This window comes from Malus domestica, chromosome 12, assembly GCF_042453785.1.
Source record: "Malus domestica chromosome 12, GDT2T_hap1".
NCBI lineage: Eukaryota > Viridiplantae > Streptophyta > Magnoliopsida > Rosales > Rosaceae > Malus > Malus domestica.
Window position 1 is genome coordinate 1,582,457 of NC_091672.1, and position 20,879 is coordinate 1,603,335.

Below are 20,879 nucleotides of genomic sequence, written 5' to 3' on the forward strand. Positions count from 1 at the left end.
CGGCAATGGTTTGCTTGCTCCAATAAAAAAGTAGATGCTAAAGCTTTCTTATATTGTAATAATAAACAAATCTCCCAACTTTTCTTTGTTTGCTCCTCACGAATTCTCTCATTTTCCAAAATATATTACCGAGAATATAACAAATAAGGTGGTATTTTGTAAAATTGGAAGAAATATATGTGTATCAGAAATGAAAATGTTTCGTTGGATATGTGAGCACACAAGAAAAGATAGGTTTAAGAAAGAGAATATCCGAGGTAAAGTAAGAATGCCCACAATTGAAGATAAGATGAGATAATCAATTAAGATGGTTTGAACACATGAACCAAAGACCTATAAATGCTCCAATTAGAAGGTGTAACTATGAGATGGAGGCTCACGGCAAAGAAGGTAGAAAAAGACCTAGAAAGACTCAAAAAAGAGACTTCAAAAAGAGATATAAAGCACTTGCAGCTCATGGAAGACATGGCACAAAACCGAGCTACTGCTTAACGCATATAATCATATAGTTTGACTATCACTATAATTTATAACTACTATTTAAAGCACAATTCTAACCAACAAAGCATCATCCCACTAGTGAGGCGAGTCGACGAAACGATCTTCCAACAGCTCTGCATCCGAGAATACTCCTCGTCTGAACGTCGACCGGGACGCAGCCTCTCGGAGGCAGCTGAAGAGACACTAACAAGGGAAAGCACATCAAACATTTAAAGTACAAATTTAGTAATATGCCCCACACGCTGTTTACAACGCCAGAGAAGTTTGCACAGGTACATTCAAGTTAGGCACTTCATGTCAAATTGAAACATAGCTACCGCGAAATTTACGTTCTACGACACATCAAAGGACTCTGCATAAATTGGCAAGGGGGAGATGGACCTAGGTGTTGGAGGACAGACGCTATTCTCTACTAATTTACATAACAACACGATGCCTCTGAGAAGTTACACCGGCTCCATAGATTTCCAAGACTATATTGTCACCAACAGTTGTGGGTACCTTTGCTGGTTTTGCCCACGATCCAGGATAGGAGATTCTGACTAGGTAAAGTAAACAGAACTTACTGTCGAGGTACTACTGGCTGCGTATTTGACTGATTACTTTGCCCGTAGAACCCCATACCCAGTGGCCGATAATAACCCCCAGCAGCCGGCTGCAACTGCTGCTGCTGCCGAGGCTGCGACTGCTGTTGCGGCTGACTGGGCCTTGACATACTCATTGAGATATGTGGAGGTATAGGGGGTGGAGGCGGCAAGGTATTTGATCCATATCCGTAAGGAATTCCACCCACCATAAGACCAGAAGATTGGACATACTGATTCGCTGGTGTAGTTGCAGTAGGTGGTGATGGTGCCGGAGGTGGTGGCAGCGGACTAAAAGGACTTTGCATCTGGTTACTGTGGGACATAGGCTGCATGGCTGCTGATGACGCAATTGGAACACTGGTCATTGCCTGCTGTTGGAGAGGCGTAAAAAAGGCTGCATTGCCACCATCAGGATTGTTAACATCAGACATTTGTTTCTCAAGCTTGGGCCATTTTTCTGGAGGAAACATGGATATTCCTGATGTAAAACCAGCTGATTTCAGGCTACCAGTCATAGAGGCAGCTTCTTCAGCAACAAGAGATGAAAGAACAGACGTTAACATCTGTGCAGAAGATGTAGATGCAGCAAGCTTAGCAGCCACAGCTGCTGCTGCTGCTTTCTTGTTCTCTTCATCGGTAGTTTTTACAGGGGCAAAAGAAGCCATAGGCTGCGTTGGAGGCTGTGGTAGGAGGCCAGTTTGTTGGACTAACGGTAAATTTGGTTCTAACCCCCTGGTAGATTCAGGTGTCATGTTAACAACATTGCTTTCGGGGTTCAGAACCGGGGACAAACTCAGTCTCCTTTTAATATTACTTACTCTCTCAATCTGATGTCGAGCAACCTGCATGGAAACAAAACACGCCTGTTAATCGCAAAGAATAGCCAGTACAAAGGGAATTGCATTATAAGATGTGGTTTGATATGCTCTACTCCGAACCAACTTTATACACAGAAAATTAGTTTGCGTCTCCTAATCTTGAAATGGCCAATTTACAACTCTAAACTAATTTTGAAGTTCAGTGGACTGCAAATTTGGCATGTAAATTATCCAACCCACCTGAAAAAAAAGAAGAAGAAAAAAAAAGTTCCTACATATACATTTTTTCCATCTAGCCAGATGGGACCCACAAACATAGAATAAGCTGCTGGAGTTTGGATAGCCAGCATTCAAGGCAACGCGTCATATACATGCAATTTCGCATTTACTCGCCAACATTTAAGCTCTTCCAAGCCAAGTACTTGATGCATAAAACTAATTCAAAAAATACAAAACTGTGATCTTGGCACGTCACTAATTGTCAACTCCTCTATGATCATCAATCCCTGGGATATATATTTCTTTTTAATCAATTAAATTTAAACAATGTTCAATCAAAGGCAATGAATAATTGGAAAATGGCAGGCAATTGCTAGAAAATATTTGTACTGCCATAATTCAAATAGCATATGGGCACACACAGTGTGTGTGAGAAAATTTTTTTATTTTTGTTTTTGAAATAGGAGAGAGGAAGAGAGTGATAGAGAATGTGGGAGTGGGAAGGTTTTTTATTATTATTATTTTTTTTTTTTAAATTAGAGATATGTTAGGATTACATGTGAGGCTTTGAAAAAAAAGAGCAAAATTTGATTGTGTGAAATTACATTTCTACCCTATATTTCTTATTCATGTTTTGTTTTAATTAGAGGGTTAAACTAAACTAGTAATTTCATATGGTTTTGGTTGACAATGAGTGTTTTATTAATTAGTAGAGATAATAATTCAAATAATAAAATAATAATTTGAAATTGTAGTTTAATAAATTAAAAAATGTTTTTTTTTTAAGTTGTTTAAATAAAACTGGATGCATTTTTAACTATCTGCCTGTCCAGTGGAAGAATATAAGTTCCAAGATGAAAATGCAAATTTAACATCCCAAATACATTTTACCACTGGTGCAAAATAGTTTTGCATCTTGGAATATTCTAATGAATATGACACCGGAGATGTAAAAGGCCTATTTACATCCTCGGTTTTACATCTTTGCACTGGAGTTGCCCTAATCTTTGAAAAAAATAAGTGTTAGTGGAAAGAAACTTAGGGTTTCCTGCTTGTTTGTGAGGCACAACAACCTTGGACTTGGAGTGACTCCAAGGCACCTTTGATGTGAGGCTGAAGGCCGGCGTGATGCCAAAAAATTTCCAGAAATCAGTAAAATTAACTCAATCATCCCTAAACAGTAAACACTAGGGTGTTTACAACCTACACTGATTATTTCTTCACATTATTTAATGTAATTTGTGCAGAATGTCTATATCCATGGGTGATGGTTTCCAAAAAATAAAAATAAAAGATTGAATTTGCTTCTCAGAGATATGCAGAAAAAGGAGCCAAGGGAAACTTACCCCCTCCCCTCCCAAACAAAAACAAATACATTTAATAAAAACTCCAGCAAAATAACCTCCCCCAACCCTAGCTAAGTCCCAACTTAGGATAAATTTTTGTGTACCTGGAACACAGCAGTACACATGTCATAATATAAGTGAACGACATGGTTGATATGTCCCACTTTTAGGGTATATTTCTCATGTCCATTCACTTATATTATGACATGTGGTGTGCCGCCTTATATTCCAGGTAAACTGAAAAATTTCTCCCAACTTCGAGTGGAAAACTCTTTGATCTTTATCATTGCCAAAGCCTGATGTAAAGGCCATAAGAAAGAAAAAAATCTAAATTATGAGGAACGGTATTGCCAATATTTTATGTACATTTAAAAAACGAGTTTAAAGATCATTTTATTTTATCAACCTACAAACTCAACGAAATAATATTTCTATTTAAGGTCCTAAAAAATGAACATACAGTTGGACGGGAAAAGATTATTAATCAAAGATCTTAGAAATTTAAACTTTCTAAAGCCTTCAACATTTTACTTATTTATGTTCTTTTAAAAAGTCATCTGAGAGTAAGCCAAAAAATGATGCATGTTAATGACATTATGACAGATACAAATTCTGTTAAAATTTTCTCCAGAAATTTAAAATCGTTGTACTTTTTAATCAAAATTAAAATTTTCTTTCAATTCAGTATTACTTCTGTTCTGGGAATTTAACATGCTTCTATACAAGTTTGTTTCTCAACTCTTCTCAAGATTATGATAACTAGAACTTGTTTATGCAAAAGGACCAAAGACAATACACGAGCTAAAACAAAGCCGCTTAAAATATTAGTTGCCTCGCTTAGAGACCTAGAACTGATACAGGACAGATTTGAACCAAACTGACTTGGGTTAAGATTAGAATTGACATGGGAAAGAGTTGAAGCAAACAAAAGAAACAAGAGAAAGAGCATATGCATCAAAAAACAAGCTAGTATAACTAACCGCCTACACTCTTGACAGCCATCATAGTTAATTGTGTTGGATATGTGCACATTTAAATGCATATGTTAATTAAGACCTAAAGTTGATACAAATGTATCATATTCCATTCTCTGCTACAATATACATGCATATAGGAGTAACATCAAGATTCAGTTTTCCTACAGTTTAGTTTACTGTCAAGCAAACATTTTCCTGCAAAACACCACCAAATCAATTCTTATTCTAATGACAAACATCATCTAGCCATTTCAATCAATAGATCTCAACATTTGAGGAATGCAGGAATCAAACTCAAGACTTCATTATCAACAGAATCAAGGCGCTGAGTTGATAATACCACAATTTCTATTAGCTATAAAGATTATGAGGAAGTGACGTTGACGACTAGTTGATCTTGATAACATTCAGTGATAAAACCCCTTGTAAATCAAATTATAAAGACTAGATATATGCCCACCATTTCCAAGAGAAAGAAAGACTTCTTAATTTTAAGAGGGGCAAATGAAGTTTAGTTAGCTACTTTTACCTGCAATTGAGTGCGAACAACTTCCAGCTTTGCTTCCTGTAAATATTAGCAAGTAGCCATCAATATCTGAAATCTTAAACAAAGCCGCACAAGTGATAACATAAGTGGAATAGAAAAGAAAAAAAAATTGTACTTGATCCTGAAGTGCTTCTTTAAGTTGTGAAACCAAGGCAGATCTTGTTGCCTCCGAGCTCTCAAGTTGCCCAACAGATTGATTAAGTGCATCTTCTTGCTCTTTCAAATCATCCAACAATGTGGATCCCTGCTGAGTTCCTGATTACACAGTTTATAATGGGAAAATCAATAAAACTATTCTACATGGCACTAATATACATCAGGAGACGTTCAACAAAATTAACACAAAACCAGTATTATGTTTACTGAAAGCATCAAAGAGTTCAACTATCTACATTACATTACATGCATGAAAATCTAAACAGTGTAAATATCAGCATACATATCAAATAAAGGGATTTATTTGATCTTAAGGGTCTGGATGGAATATTTATATTTTCAAATCCATCATTTTATTTTCAGAATTCAGCAATTTAATTTTTTCAAATAATACCTTTTAGATATCGCAATCATAAATGATATCATATAGCAACTTAACTGTTTTAGAGTTCCTCAAATAACTTAAATCAGCGAAGGGAAACAAAACATACACAAGGATAGATGTAGATTCAATGCCTAGAAACTTCCTATTCTACTTACACGGTCATTCCTAAATAGTAATACCCAGAAAGGGATACTCATTTTAAATGATACTTGTTTTAGGATTTTTTTTTATTTATGAAGTTTGAAACTTACAATTGTTACTCCTAGAACTACGCTCGAGACGGACATGGTAAAAGACTAAGATGAGATTATATCAGGCCAACCTATAAATAGTTATAGCAGCAAGTGTACTAGCTTGATTAATCAAATAAACCAATTCAATTTCCCCCTAGCAGTCTATCGATGCTGCATAATTTACATCCGAGTAAAAGAACAGAGTCATAGAGCCTTTTGGAAATACAACTCATGAAAAAAAAATGAAAATGCAGTAATGCACACAAAATAGCTTGGACAATGAACCAATAGTAAAAAAGGTCGTACCCAGTGCACAAGGCTCCCGCTTTACACAGGGTCTGGGAGAGGTGAATGTCAGCTAGCCTTACCCCCATTTATGGAGAGGCTGCTCCCAAGACAATGAACCAATAGTGTGACCAAAAAAAAAAAGAGAGGAGAGCTTGTCATACTGATGTGAGACTTTTTCAATCACTTGGCAGAGATTAATTAAACCTCCTTAAGACTAGGAAACAAGATAAGTTGCTACTTTGAATTTATCTAGTAATTAGCTGAATGGACAAACAGGTCAGAGAAAGAAAGGTATAGGAAAGAGGTGAGCATTAAGAAGGAGGAAGGGAGAAGGTGAAGAGGGGGCAAAGTAAGATCTAAATTCTATACGCAAGTCTATGCACTTATACCGTACAACTCTAAAGTATGTACTGACATCCATTTGAAAAACAGACAAAACAAAAATGGCCAAAAACTGCTGCAAAGTATCCTCAAAGGTTCTAAACTTCTAGCATTCCTCTCCCTCACAAGCACCACATAATACAGCTATACAAAGAGGAAAAGGGTCAAAACATCTTTTTCCTAAACTATCAAAAGAAAACAGAAAGAGAAATATTTCACTCTCAAATTATCAAAATAAAATGACCATCTTAATAAACCACATGAGAGTTCATTCAAACTGATCATACTGTCTCCAAACAAGTCCATCCTAACCTTTTTTCTGTTTTGACACAAACAAATATTCCAACTTAAATTGAAAATGTGCAAATCAGAGGACACGATATCCACTGTACAAATAACCTGTATTTTAATTATCCTAGAATGAAATTGTATAAAATATAATTTTTCTGTCAAGTAAGAGGAGCACTCTGATCTACAAAAACAGTATAAATAGGTGTTCCCTGAAATTCTGAAGAAACCAAAGGTCCAATCGCCCATAATATCCCAATAGAGAACTTTATGTCACAAAATCTCCACCCCCTTTCCCCTAAATTTGGCAAAGGTCCTCCAGTTGGAACCCAACTACCCAAAACAGAGCCGTCACTCTACCTCTCCCAGAAACTTCTCTCATATGTCCTCAGCCAAAAAACTCGTCCCCTTGACAAAATAAACTAGGACAAGATGTTGGAATTGCCCAACCCAATATTTTCCTTAAACAACCTTAGCCATAATATAAAGCAATTGGGAAACAAAGAATCATGTCATGCACTTTCAGCTTCTTCTCTACGCATGATACGATGACAGGAATAAAGGCAAACAGAATCAAAGATGTCATTCCCATTAAGCACTTGAAGCTATTACTAGTACCTTAAGTGGTACCATAGCCTTCAAAACCATAGAAGATGGGTTGAAAGAAGAAATGGGTTGTCAATCAAATCTCCGTGCATACAATTGTTACAAGAAAACCCCCAAAACACATGGCTCTCCTTCAAGAGTGCCATCAACCAGAAATCACAAATCCACCAATATTCAAAGGTCGTTGAACATTAACATTACAAGATAATTCTCTCCAGGTCTTAATTCTTTTGTAACCACTGCTTGTCCAAGAATAAATGGTTTGCCCTATTGCTACTTGTGGACCAACAACAGCCACCCCTTAATTAAAAATATACTATTTTTTTCTGTCTGTTAAGAAACACACAAAATCACACACAATACATTCCACCTAGACCACACCAACTATAAATGCAACCAATCCAGATGGGTTACGCTAAATCCAGCATCCATAAAATGCAACAAAGAGGAAGCAAGAAATTTAATTTGTCCGGCATTAAAGTGAACTCCTCTCTATCTTAAAAAATTCTTCTCTTCCTTTACAACCATGTAGATAGGCTCTCCTATTAGCCAGAGTTTAAAACCTCTCTTAGTGGACAGAGTTTAAAGGCTCTCCTATTGGCCAGAGTTTAAAGGCTCTCTTATTGGCTCAGAAAGACCTATGTCAACAGTGCATAGCTATTTCTTAGAAAAATCAAGCAACAAGTTACACCAGATTTGTGAACTGCAGGAACAATGTAAAAAGATGTGCTCAGTTGATTCACCAGCTAATATAAACTGGAGACAACAAACAACAACAACAACAACAAAGCCTTTTCCCACTAAGTGGGGTCGGCTATATGAATCCTAGAACGCCATTGCGCTCGGTTTTGTGTCATGTCCTCCGTTAGATCCAAGTACTCTAAGTCTTTTCTTAGAGTCTCTTCCAAAGTTTTCCTAGGTCTTCCTCTACCCCTTCGGCCTTGAACCTCTGTCCCGTAGTCACATCTTCGAACCGGAGCGTCAGTCGGCCTTCTTTGCACATGTCCAAATCACCGGAGCCGATTTTCTATCATCTTACCTACAATTTCGGCTACTCCTACTTTACCTCGGATATCCTCATTCCCAATCTTATCCTTTCTCGTGTGCCCACACATCCCACGAAGCATCCTCATCTCCGCTACACCCATTTTGTGTACGTGTTGATGCTTCACCACCCAACATTCTGTGCCATACAACATCGTTGGCCTTATTGCCGTCCTATAAAATTTTCCCTTGAGCTTCAGTGGCCTACGACGGTCACACAACACGCCGGATGCACTCTTTCCATCCAGCTCGTATTCTATGGTTGAAATCTCCATCTAATTCTCCGTTCTCTTGCAAGATAGATCCTAGGTAGCGAAAACGGTCGTTTTTTGTGATCTTCGCTAGATTGCTCCGGTCATTAGTGTGGATAAGTATATAAATGGATAGAGAGAGGAAAGCAAACACAAGATGTACGTGGTTCACCCAGATTGGCTACGTCCACGGAATAGAAGAGTTCTCATTAATTGTGAAGGGTTTACACAAGTACATAGGTTCAAGCTCTCCTTTAGTGAGTACAAGTGAATGATTTAGTACAAATGACATTAGGAAATATTGTGGGAGAAAATGATCTCGTAATCACGAAACTTCTAAGTATCGGAGTGTGGTGTCGTCTTGACTTGCCTTATCTGTCTCATAGGTAGATGTGGCATCTTCTCTGGAAGTACTCTTCCTCCATCCAGGGGTGGTATCTTTAACTGGTGGAGATGCACAAGGTAATGTATCAATTTCACTTGAACCTTACTTGTAGTTTCAGGCTTGGTCAAGCGCGATACAAACCATGTAGTAGGAGTCCCCCAAGTCGCCGAGCTAGGGGGTCTGCTGAAAGAGGTGACAGACAAGGTAAGCAATCAGAGCTCCGACTGATTGTTCACCTTCTCCCCATCTTGCAGCAGCATGAAGGATAAAGAGAAGAAAAATGAGAAGAGATGATATGAGATACTTTTGCTTTTGAAGAAGTAACTTTCCACAGGCTTATTCTTGAACTGAGCTGGAGGGTTTTCTGGTTTCCTCCAGAGTATAAGGCCGACTGAAGAATTTGAGGGTCAAAACAAGTCCATCAAATCTAGAGTACGTTCCACCCTGCTGATATGGGATACTTTTGCTTTTGACAGAGTAATGGATGTATCGGCACGTGTGCTGTTACGCTTGTCTCCACATGCTTCCTTGTATCCGTCGCACTTGCCCTATCTGTTCCTTAAGCAGATGCGGAATCTTCCCTGGAAACATAAGATGTTGAAGATGAGTACTCAAGAGCAATGCCAGGTAAGTAATCAGGTAAGGGGTTCCAGGCAGTCAGTTCTTGGTTGGAAGCTTGATTCCAAGTGCTGACTGATTGCTCTCTTTCTTCTTGTCTTGCAGGTAAAAACAAGGCCAAAAGAAAAGACAGGGAAAAAGCATGATATGGGATACTCTTGCTTTTAACCCTGATGATATGAGATATTCTTGCTCTAGTATAGCTTGTTTGCAGAGGTATTATCGGGGGGAAAGAAAGCTGAATATTTCGAAAGGCTTCGTTGGGAGTGCCCTCTCAGATATGATGAAGGGTTGAGCATTTTTGCAGGTCTGCCTGTCCGTTGGGGATGGAGGTCGACATATATAGGAGTCTCCCTAACAACAAGTAGTAATGCTATTCCTTTACCCAGCTTGGTCATAGCACGGTAGTGGGAGCTGCCAGTTTCACATGTTTTAACTCTGTCAGAGCACTTTGAAAAAGTGGTCTGTGGTATCTGGCTTTCGAGATTCGGAGAACGATGCCTCTTCGATTTTTGAGAAAGCAATCATGCTGGGGGTCTGACTCTCGAGATTCGGAGAGCAGTGTCTCTTCGATTTTTGAGGAAGTAATCATGTTGAGAGTCTGGCTCTCGAGATTCGGAGGGCGGTGCCACTTCGATTTTGGAGCAAGCAATCTTGTTGGGAGTGTTGTCTCGAATGTGAGTAAAGGTTGGGCATGTTTGCTAGTCTACCTTGCCACAAAGCACAAAGGTTGCCACACAGGGACTTTCCAATTATCCAGCAATGGTACTGTTCCTTTACCCTCTCTTCGATTTTGAAAAAGTAGTCATGTTGGGAGTCTGGCTCTCGAGACTCGGAGGACGGTGCCTCTTCGATTTTGGAGCAAGCAATCTTGTTGGGAGTGTTTTCTCGAATGTGAGTAAAGGTTGGGCATGTTTGCTAGTCTACCTTGCCACGAAGCATAGAGGTTGACACACAGGGACTTTCCAATTATCCAGCAGTGGTACTGTTCCTTTACCCTTGTGGGTAATAATATGGTAGCTAGACCTTCAAAATTTATGTGTCTAAACTTTGTTAGTGCTGTTTCTTTGCTATTCTTTTACCTTTCTTGGTCAGAGCGATGTAGTGGGAGCTGCAAGCTTCACGTGCTCAACTTTGGCAGAGAACTTTGGCAAAGTTATCTATGGTACCCATGAGCTATTGTTGCGTGTGGGAAGTGGGTGATTGAACAGTAAGATTCATGTGCTTTCTACTTCGCCAGAAGTCTTCGACAGAATGCCCATAATTTCTGCAAAGCTGAGTGTGCGTGTGACAGGTGCTGACAAGGTTGGAAAAGTAGGTGCCTCTTCGGTTTCTGAGATCGGCCCTCGTGGTCTCTGAGCAGCCCAGCTTTTGAGAAAGCGAGCGCCTCTTCGATTGATTCGGAGAACGATGCCTCATCGATTTTTGAGAAAGCAATCATGCTGGGGGTTTGGCTCTCGAGATTCGGGGAGCAGTGTCTCTTCGATTTTTGAGAAAGTAATCATGTTGGGAGTCTGGCTCTCGAGATTCGGAGGGCGGTGCCTCTTCGATTTTGGAGCAAGCAATCTTGTTGGGAGTGTTTTCTCGAATGTGAGTAAAGGTTGGGCATGTTTGCTAGTCTACCTTGCCACGAAGCACAGAGGTTGACACACAGGGACTTTCCAATTATCCAGCAATGGTACTGTTCCTTTACCCTCTCTTCGATTTTTAAGAAAGTAGTCATGTTGGGAGTCTGGCTCTCGAGATTCGGAGGACGGTGCCTCTTCGATTTTGGAGCAAGCAATCTTATTGGGAGTGTTTCTCGAATGTGAGTAAAGGTTGGGCATGTTTGCTAGTCTACCTTGCCACGAAGCACAGAGGTTGACACACAGGGACTTTCCAATTATCCAGCAGTGGTACTGTTCCTTTACCCTTGTGGGTAATAATATGGTAGCTAGACCTTCAAAATTTATGGGTCTAAACTTTGTTAGTGCTGTTTCTTTGCTATTCTTTTACCCTTTTTGGTCAAGAGCGATGTAGTGGGAGCTGCAAGCTTCACGTGCTCAACTTTGGCAGAGAACTTTGGCATAGTTATCTGTGGTACCCATGAGCTATTGTTGCGTGTGGGAAGTGGGTGATTGAACAGTAAGATTCATGTGTTTTCTACCTCCCCAGAAGTCTTTGACAGAATGCCCATAATTTCCGCAAAGCTGAGTGTGCGTGTGACAGGTGCTGACAAGGCTGGAAAAGTAGGTGCCTCTTCGATTTCTGAGATCGGCCCTCGTGGTCTCTGGGGAGCCCAGCTTTTGAGAAAGCGAGCGCCTCTTCGATTTCTGAGATCGGCCTTCGTGGTCTTTGAGCAGCCCAACTTTTGAGAAAGCAAACGCCTTTTCAATTTCTGAGATCAACCCTCGTGATCTCTAAGCAGCCCAGCTTTTGAGAAAGCAAACGCCTCTTCGATTTCTGAGCAGGCGCCTCTTCGATTTCTGAAGCTCCGTCGAGTGCAGATTTTTATAGGGGCTGGCATTAAGTTCCAAAGCACACTTGAATCTCCACCAGTAGAAGCTTCATTCTTGCACTTCTAAGATCTTGATTTGTCCGACCTCTTCTCTCTTCAACACCTTTGAAAATGTCTGGCCCCTCCGACCGTCGTTTTGACTTGAACCTTGTTGAAGAGGCAGCCCCGCCTTCTCCAGACAACATATGGCGCCCATCCTTCGTCTCCCCTACTGGTCCTCTTACCGTTGGGGATTCCGTGATGAAGAATGATATGACCGCTGCGGTGGTGGCCAGGAACCTTCTCACTCCCAAAGATAACAGACTACTTTCCAAACGGTCTGATGAGTTAGCTGTTAAGGATTCGCTGGCTCTCAGTGTTCAGTGTGCAGGTTCTGTGTCTAATATGGCCCAACGCCTATTTGCTCGAACCCGCCAAGTTGAATCATTGGCGGCTGAAGTGATGAGTCTCAAACAGGAGATTAGAGGGCTCAAGCATGAGAATAAACAGTTGCACCGGCTCGCACATGACTATGCTACAAACATGAAGAGGAAGCTTGACCAGATGAAGGAAACTGATGGTCAGGTTTTACTTGATCATCAGAGATTTGTGGGTTTGTTCCAAAGGCATTTATTGCCTTCGTCTTCTGGGGTTGTACCGCGTAATGAAGCTCCAAATGATCAACCTTTGATGCCTCCTCCTTCTAGGGTTCTGTCCAGTACTGAGGCTCCAAATGATCCCCCTCCGGTGCCTTCTCTTTCTGGGGCTCTACCGACTGCTGAGACTTCTCCTAAGCAACCTTTGTGAAGGCTCCCTCTTGTGTGTTTATTTTGACTCATGTATATGTACATATTTGTAGCTTATCGAGGATATCAATAAATAAGCTTTCCTTCATTTCAACGTATTGTGTTAAATACACCAAAGCCTTCTTCGCTAAGTTCTTTGAATTTTCTTTTGTTGAAGCTTGTATGTTGAAGCTTTCTGAGTGGAGCATGTAGGTTGGGGTAGTGTTCCCTTAATTTCCCGAGTGAGGAAAACTTCTCGGTTGGAGACTTGGAAAATCCAAGTCACTGAGTGGGATCGGCTATATGAATCTTAGAACGCCATTGTGCTCGATCCTGTGTCATGTCCTTCGTTAGATCCAAGTACTCTAAGTCCTTTCTTAGAGTCTCTTCCAAAGTTTTCCTAGGTCTTCCTCTACCCCTTCGGCCCTGAACCTCTGTCCCATAGTCGCATCTTCTAATCGGAGCGTCAGTAGGCCTTCTTTGCACATGTCCAAACCACCGTAACCGATTTTCTCTCATCTTTCCTTCAATTTCGGCTACTCCTACTTTACCCCGGATATCCTCATTCCTAATCTTATCCTTTCTCGTGTGCCCACACATCCAACGAAGCATCCTCATCTCCGCTACACCCATTTTGTGTACGTGTTGATGTTTCACCGCCCAACATTCTGTGCCATACAGCATCGCCGGCCTTATTGCCGTCCTATAAAATTTTCCCTTGAGCTTCAGTGGCATACGGCGGTCACACAACACGCCGGATGCACTCTTCCACTTCATCCATCCAGCTTGTATTCTATGGTTGAGATCTCCATCTAATTCTCCGTTCTTTTGCAAGATAGATCCTAGGTAACGAAAACGGTCGCTCTTTGGTATTTCTTGATCTCCGATCCTCACCCCTAACACGTTTTGGCCTCCATTTGCACTGAACTTGCACTCCATATATTCTGTCTTTGATCGGCTTAGGCGAAGACCTTTAGATTCCAACACTTCTCTCCAAAGGTTAAGCTTTGCATTTACCCCTTCCTGAGTTTCATCTATCAACACTATATCGTCTGCGAAAAGCATACACCAAGGAATATCATCTTGAATATGTCCTGTTAACTCATCCATTACCAACGCAAAAAGGTAAGGACTTAAGGATGAGCCTTGATGTAATCCTACAGTTATGGGAAAGCTTTCGGTTTGTCCTTCATGAGTTCTTACGGCAGTCTTTGCTCCTTCATACATATCCTTTATAGCTTGGATATATGCTACTCGTACTCCTTTCTTCTCTAAAATCCTCCAAAGCATATCTCTTGGGACCCTATCATACGCTTTTTCCAAATCTATAAAGACCATGTGTAAATCCTTTTTCCCATCTCTATATCTTTCCATCAATCTTCGTAAGAGATAGATTGCCTCCATGGTTGAGCGCCCTGGCATGAACCCGAATTGGTTGTCCGAAACCCGTGTCTCTTGCCTCAATCTATGCTCAATGACTCTCTCCCAGAGCTTCATTGTATGACTCATTAGCTTAATACCCCTATAGTTCATGCAATTTTGTACGTCGCCCTTATTCTTGTAGATAGGCACCAAAGTGCTCGTTCGCCACTCATTTGGCATCTTCTTCGTTTTCAAAATCCTATTGAAAAGGTCAGTGAGCCATGTTATACCTGTCTCTCCCAAAAGTTTCCACACTTCGATTGGTATATCGTCTGGGCCTATTGCTTTTTTATGCTTCATCTTCTTCAAAGCTACAACCACTTCTTCCTTCCGGATTCGACGATAAAAAGAGTAGTTTCTACACTCTTCTGAGTTACTCAACTCCCCTAAAGAAGCACTCATTTCATGTCCTTCATTGAAAAGATTATGAAAATAACCTCTCCATCTGTCTTTAACCGCGTTCTCTGTAGCAAGAACATTTCCATCCTCATCCTTGATGCACCTCACTTGGTTTAGGTCCCTTGTCTTCTTTTCCCTTGCTCTAGATAGTTTATAGATATCCAACTCTCCTTCTTTGGTATCTAGTCGTTTATACATATCGTCGTAAGCCGCTAACTTAGCTTCTCTGACAGCTTTCTTCGCCTCTTGCTTCGCTTTTCTATACCTTTCACCATTTTCATCGGTCCTCTCCTTGTATAAGGCTTTACAACATTCCTTCTTAGCCTTCACCTTTGTTTGTACCTCCTCATTCCACCACCAAGATTCCTTTTGGTGTGGGGCAAAGCCCTTGGACTCTCCTAATACCTCTTTTGCTACTCTTCGGATACAACTAGCCATGGAATCCCACATTTGGCTAGCTTCCCCCTCTCTATCCCACACACATTGGGTGATTACCTTCTCTTTAAAAATGGCTTGTTTTTCTTCTTTTAGATTCCACCATCTAGTCCTTAGGCACTTCCAAGTCTTGTTCTTTTGTCTTACTCTTTTGATATGTACATCCATCACCAACAAGCGATGTTGATAAGCCACGCTCTCTCCTGGTATAACTTTGCAATCCTTACAAGTTATACGATCCCCTTTCCTCATTAGAAGAAAATCTATTTGTGTTTTTGACGACCCACTCTTGTAGGTGATCACATGTTCTTCTCTCTTCTTAAAGAAGGTGTTGGCTAAGAAGAGATCATATGCCATTGCAAAATCCAAGATAGCTTCCCCATCCTCGTTTCTCTCCCCAAAACCATGGCCACTATGAAAACCTCCATAGTTGTCTGTCTCCCTGCCCACGTGTCCATTTAAATCTCCTCCTATAAATAACTTCTCCGTCTGAGCAATTCCTTGCACCAAGTCTCCAAGATCTTCCCAAAATTTCTCCTTCGAACTCGTATCCAACCCTACTTGAGGTGCGTACGCACTAATCACATTGATAAGTTCTTGTCCTATTACAATCTTGATTGCCATGATTCTATCTCCTACCCTCTTGACATCTACAACATCTTGTACCAAGGTCTTGTCCACGATGATGAAATTGAAGGGATGAATCACCTACCCTAGTATCTTCCAGAATTGGATTCTAGTTCCATTACAAACAAGAAGTTTTGAACTAGGAGAATAGAAATAGCCCTGAGAGACATATTTTCTAGGGCATTGAAGATAACTTCCACTCCCCACCATTCAAATGCAATAAATATGCTTTTGGTAATCAATTGATTTGTAGAATTAGCATTATAAACACACAACAATTAAAGTCAAAATTAACAGAACCTAGTTTTCACCCCATAAGAGTCTTCTGTTTTGTCATCTAGTTCTATGACTATCATCGAACAAAGTCACATATAATCAACATTTATGAACTTAACCACATGTCCCAACTCTTACCATGAATCAAGGTGTTTTCAACATCTTCATCAATTTTACCCACATAAAGTACAGCAGCATTACACTTGTGTAAAGCAGCTTCTTCCGTAAGATGTTCATCAAGAACAGGTTGAAATGCAGTAAGTATTTTTTCTGGCAGACCTCCAACAGCCAATTTCTGAGGTTTAGACGAATATTAAGGCATGTACAAGCTCACAATAAATAAGAATACAATTATAGGCATTGAATATAAACCAACATTAAAGACTGCCCAAAGTGCTTACAAGTCTAACTGAGTGTGCATCCCTCTTCACTATCTTGATAGGATTTGAACTCTTTCCATTGCTTGCAGGTGGAGCAGGTGGAGCAGGAGGATTCCTTCCCATCATATCATCTTTAAGACTATGCCCTCGAGACCCAAAAACCTTTCTTTCTTCCCATATGTCAACCTGAACAAACGACATAGCTTACTTACAGAGGAAGTAATGAGACTAGATTGCTAGGCACAAATGATCAAAAGGAAACGTAAATAAGAGTGGACACTAAACTGGTTCACTCTAGTCCAATACATGGAATGGAAGGAGCTTGTCTTCCGGAGAGTAGGAGCAAACTACGAATTTTTTTGGGTTGATAGATGGTGCAAACTCAGTTGGCTAGGTAGTGAAATCCTCTGGAGCATCTAAAAAGGACTTAGGTTCAGTTTCCAATTCGACGAAAATACAAACACTACAGAATCGTCAAAGTTTCTCAGGCCCACTACTATAGACTTAAGTCACTTAACATTGTAGTATCAGGTCATGCAATTGCATGCATGCATGCACACATCCAAATATCTATCTATGGTAGCATAATCATACAGCTATTCAATACTGTTATTTGTAAAACAAAAGAGAACATTCATAAATGCTCACCAGTCTTGTGGCAGCTTTCTTTCCATGTTGATCACCATTTTCATAAACATGCTTAAGAGCTGCAGGAAGGAACTTCCAGAATTCATTCACAAATTCACTGCCCTTTCGCCTACTGTTTTGCAATATGTCATTAGCCAAATATAGACAAGCCACGCGCTGATCTTTCTGGGCAGAATTAAAGCATTTATCCCACGTTTCAACAATCTGCCTTGCTTTCTTTCGGTGAGAAATACACCAACGAGATAAAGCTATTTAAATGATTAAGGAAGCACATAATATAAACATCAAAGTTGGAGCTAAGTGATCAGGTAGTACATTACATCTATGTACAAATCTCATAAAATAAGAACTAAGGTATCATTAATACATCCAGAAATCAATATATGTACCTATATTATCAAATATGTTTACCAGAAAATTTACCGAAGAAATATCATTCTAAAGGATACAGTATAAAAGACTGTATAGGGTTACAGATCTGGATGAAATTGTTGTACAGTTGCAAATTATAGGGCCCCGTTTATTTCACCATCTTAGGTGGGAGTGCACTAGCTAGGGTTACTAATCCCATGCTTGGTATGACCAAGGACTAACTTAAATGAGACTAAACTGGACTCACCTAGACTCCACGCCTCACTAAATCACAATAAGCAATCCCGAGTAAAAGCTCAGTATTAAGCCGTCCTAGAAAGAAAAGGGCACGCGAGCCCAAATCAAACCCAGTCCAGACCCTTCCCCATCTCCCAGCTTCGAGGCAATCACACATGCACCCTTCGCCCAACCATCCTGCACTGTTAACCCAACCCCCCCCCCCGGGCCCCCGCCCCTTTTTGCTTCAATTTAATCTCTCTCTCCATCTTATATATACATGTTGTACCGCAACTTCTGCACTAAGCCCAATTCCTAAATTTTCAATCTCTTTCTTGCTTTGTGGTTTTATTTTGAAGATTTGCAGTCAATTATGAAGTTCTGAGAGGGAGTGAAGAGAGAGAGAGAGAGAGAGAGATTGACCCAAAAAAAAGGGTTCTCTTCTAAATAGTAATGGCAGAAAAATAGTTGGGTGAAAAAGTAATAAAATAATAGCTTTTTTGTTTTTTTTAAGTATAAAAGAGAATTAGAATATGGCAAAATAAAAATTTGGGTCTATTATTTTAGTATGTAGCTTAGTTCGGCACTGCACCAAACTTTGCTATTCTTATACTGCTTTTTCCAAGCCAAGCCAATCCAACTTAGTCCTTGAAGCTAATCTAGTCCGAGCTAGTCAAGCGTAACAACAGGGGCCTAGAACTCTTAATATTGATGTCATCTAAAATAAAGTAACATGATGTACAAGACGCAAGAGATAAGCCATGCTAAGACGTTCCCATGACAAATTTAAATCACTGTTCACTATTTATCCAATAAAACAGCACAACTGCTAAGGCATTTAGCAGCAATCTCTATGGAGAACTTAAGTGCTACAGCCACTTGCCTCCAAGAGCTCATGTTAAGTTTATGCCCCAGGTCTGTGAGCCTTAATTACCAGCAGGCGGGAAAAGGAAAAGAAAGAAGGAAGTTGTTTAGGAGCGTTCAGTTTTTTGGCTCAAAGAAGTCATGATGGGAAAACATTTTTTAAAAATATAACTTCACGATGGATATAACTTCAAGATAGCAGATACTGCCATCATCAATGCATCACTTAAGTTTTATAAACAAAATATTACAGTGTTAGAACGAGAAACAATATATTGTTAAGGGGAGGAAAGAGTGGGAGGCATATATATGCACAAGAATGATCCTCCATATAAATTGAATAGTTACATTTTCTTTTATAAGAAAGAAATGTTACTACTACTCAACAAAATGCAAACAAAGTGGACAAGATATCCACCCTAGAACATAAATCGTAGTACAGTCAATAAACTTAATAAAAATCACATTCTATGACATCAAAATAGTATCTATTGAGAAGTGAATGGCAAAAGTTATTTACATAATCTATACTATTATTAAGGGAAGTATAGATATATAAAGGACCAACATTTGCAACAAAAAATATATATATATAGGCACTTACAATATAAAAAGAATCTCCAACAAATATTTTACCCTTAATAAAAGAAAATAAAATATATAATTTGGATAACTAGTAACTAAAATTCATTTCAATAAAATAAAAATATAAAAATCTCTACACAATCTTTTCAGCACTCTCTCTTCCTCTACAATAACTATCATCACTCTCTCTTTCTCCTCCTACAGTAACAGTCATTCTAACATGCAATATATGTGTGATAGTTGCTTGTAAACTATAGCACAAAGAGAAAACATAGATACAGTTGAAACTTCACCCACTAATACAATTTTAACGCAGCCAAAAACAAGAGCATACAGAAAAGGTAAAAACTTTAAAATTAGGAGTTTCTTCACAAATCTAAAATTAGGGAAAAGGATAAAGCTGTATTGAATTAGATTCAGCAAGATCCTAGTAATATAAAACATGTATTAGTATTTTATTCTTACCAAAAATTCTTATAAAAGAGTATGTTAACGAGTAGATGCGTAATACAGCTACACTGAAACAAATGCTATTCCCTCCTTGTAAACATCATTACCAAAACATAAATTAGCTAAACCATGAAGTACTATACACAGGGGATTTCTTAAGAGGATACATTCAATGCATTGTTGTGAACTGTTGAGTTTTGAAAGCTTGTCAGCCAATATCTGTCCGTCAAAAGGTTCAACGTTACTCATTATGCTGTTGCCCAGTTTTTTACATCCCCTGCTGCCATAAAAACTGTATTGTTATACTAAAAATTTAAAAGTAATACGAAAAATGTATTTAGAACTTGTAAAGTTTTTAACTTTTGTTTCACCCATTCAAGTACAAGATTGCATCAACAGAATAAACAATTCTTTACACTAATCCTGGTACTCAATACCGTCCCGTCTTGCTACATATTTACATGCAATCCCAGTGAAATAAACACATAAATTATAAAAATGCCCCCAGTTCCTGAACTAAAATTTGAAATTCAGTAAATAAAGTAAAAAATGTAAGTACAATTTGTAAAGTTTATAACTTCTTAGACCCATTCAAGTGCGGGATTCAATCAACAGAATAAACAATTATTTACACTAATCCTGCTACATATTTCAGTGCAATCACAGCTAAAAAAATTATAAAAAAAATTAACCCGTTTCCTAAATTAAAATTTGAAATTAGCTAAATAGGCACTTCATGGCCTTCATTACTCTCAAAACCCACCAATCTCATACGACTGTGCTTCCATTTCATCAATCAATTCGACTCTTACTCTTTATCTATAATTGTATTGGAACACATACTTCTCGACTTTACTCACTAATTCCCGATGAAAAAAGAAGCTTTATTTTCCACACAAAAACGAATATTGACAAAACCAAATTCTAGGGTTTAGACAGACTTGCGTGGTCACGCACAGTTTTCGAACCGAAACGCCGTTGAGGAATCGAATCAGGGAGAAGGACGGAAATGAAGAAGAAGGAGGAACGACATGGTTCGGAGACTTACCGGAGCAGCAGCGGATGGACGTCGCTCTCTTTCTCTCTCTTCTTCCGGCAACTTTTGCTGAGGCCCAAGTGCTCTCGGTCCCTCTCCTTCCTCCTTCCTCTGGAGTCTGAAACGACGCCGGGCTATTCGATATTTGCTATACTCCTTTTTGTTTTGCAAATTTTATTTTCTGCTTTATTTTGTTTTGTTTCAATTTTTTTTTTTTTTAACAAACGATACTATTTATAGAGGTGGAGTGGACTTAGTCTCACATGCTAACAATAATG

The 20,879-nt window shown here is 39.4% G+C and overlaps 1 protein-coding gene across 1 annotated transcript; it reads right to left on the bottom strand.

The window, feature by feature from the left end:
• Positions 1–466: 466 nt before the first annotated feature.
• LOC103449440 (uncharacterized) lies at positions 467–20,749 on the bottom strand. Its single transcript, XM_070809320.1, has 8 exons — positions 20,523–20,749; positions 19,733–19,842; positions 17,079–17,326; positions 16,452–16,616; positions 16,189–16,345; positions 5,111–5,250; positions 4,978–5,013; positions 467–1,930 (listed from the first exon to the last, which is right to left on the bottom strand). Exons 2-8 carry the CDS (start codon positions 19,812–19,814, stop codon positions 1,064–1,066), a joined length of 1,695 nt encoding a protein of 564 aa, XP_070665421.1. The 5' UTR covers positions 19,815–19,842; positions 20,523–20,749; the 3' UTR covers positions 467–1,063.
• Positions 20,750–20,879: the final 130 nt, after the last annotated feature.

Excerpts from the sequence above, each read along its gene's own strand:
- LOC103449440 (XM_070809320.1), bottom strand. The coding sequence starts at position 19,814 with ATGAGTAACGTTGAACCTTTTGACGGACAGATATTGGCTGACAAGCTT. Across the intron at positions 5,251-16,188 it reads TGAAAACACCTTGATTCATG|GAACTCAGCAGGGATCCACA; the intron begins GTAAGAGTTGGG and ends CTGTGTAATCAG. Across the intron at positions 5,014-5,110 it reads AAGAAGCACTTCAGGATCAA|GAAGCAAAGCTGGAAGTTGT; the intron begins GTACAATTTTTT and ends TAATATTTACAG.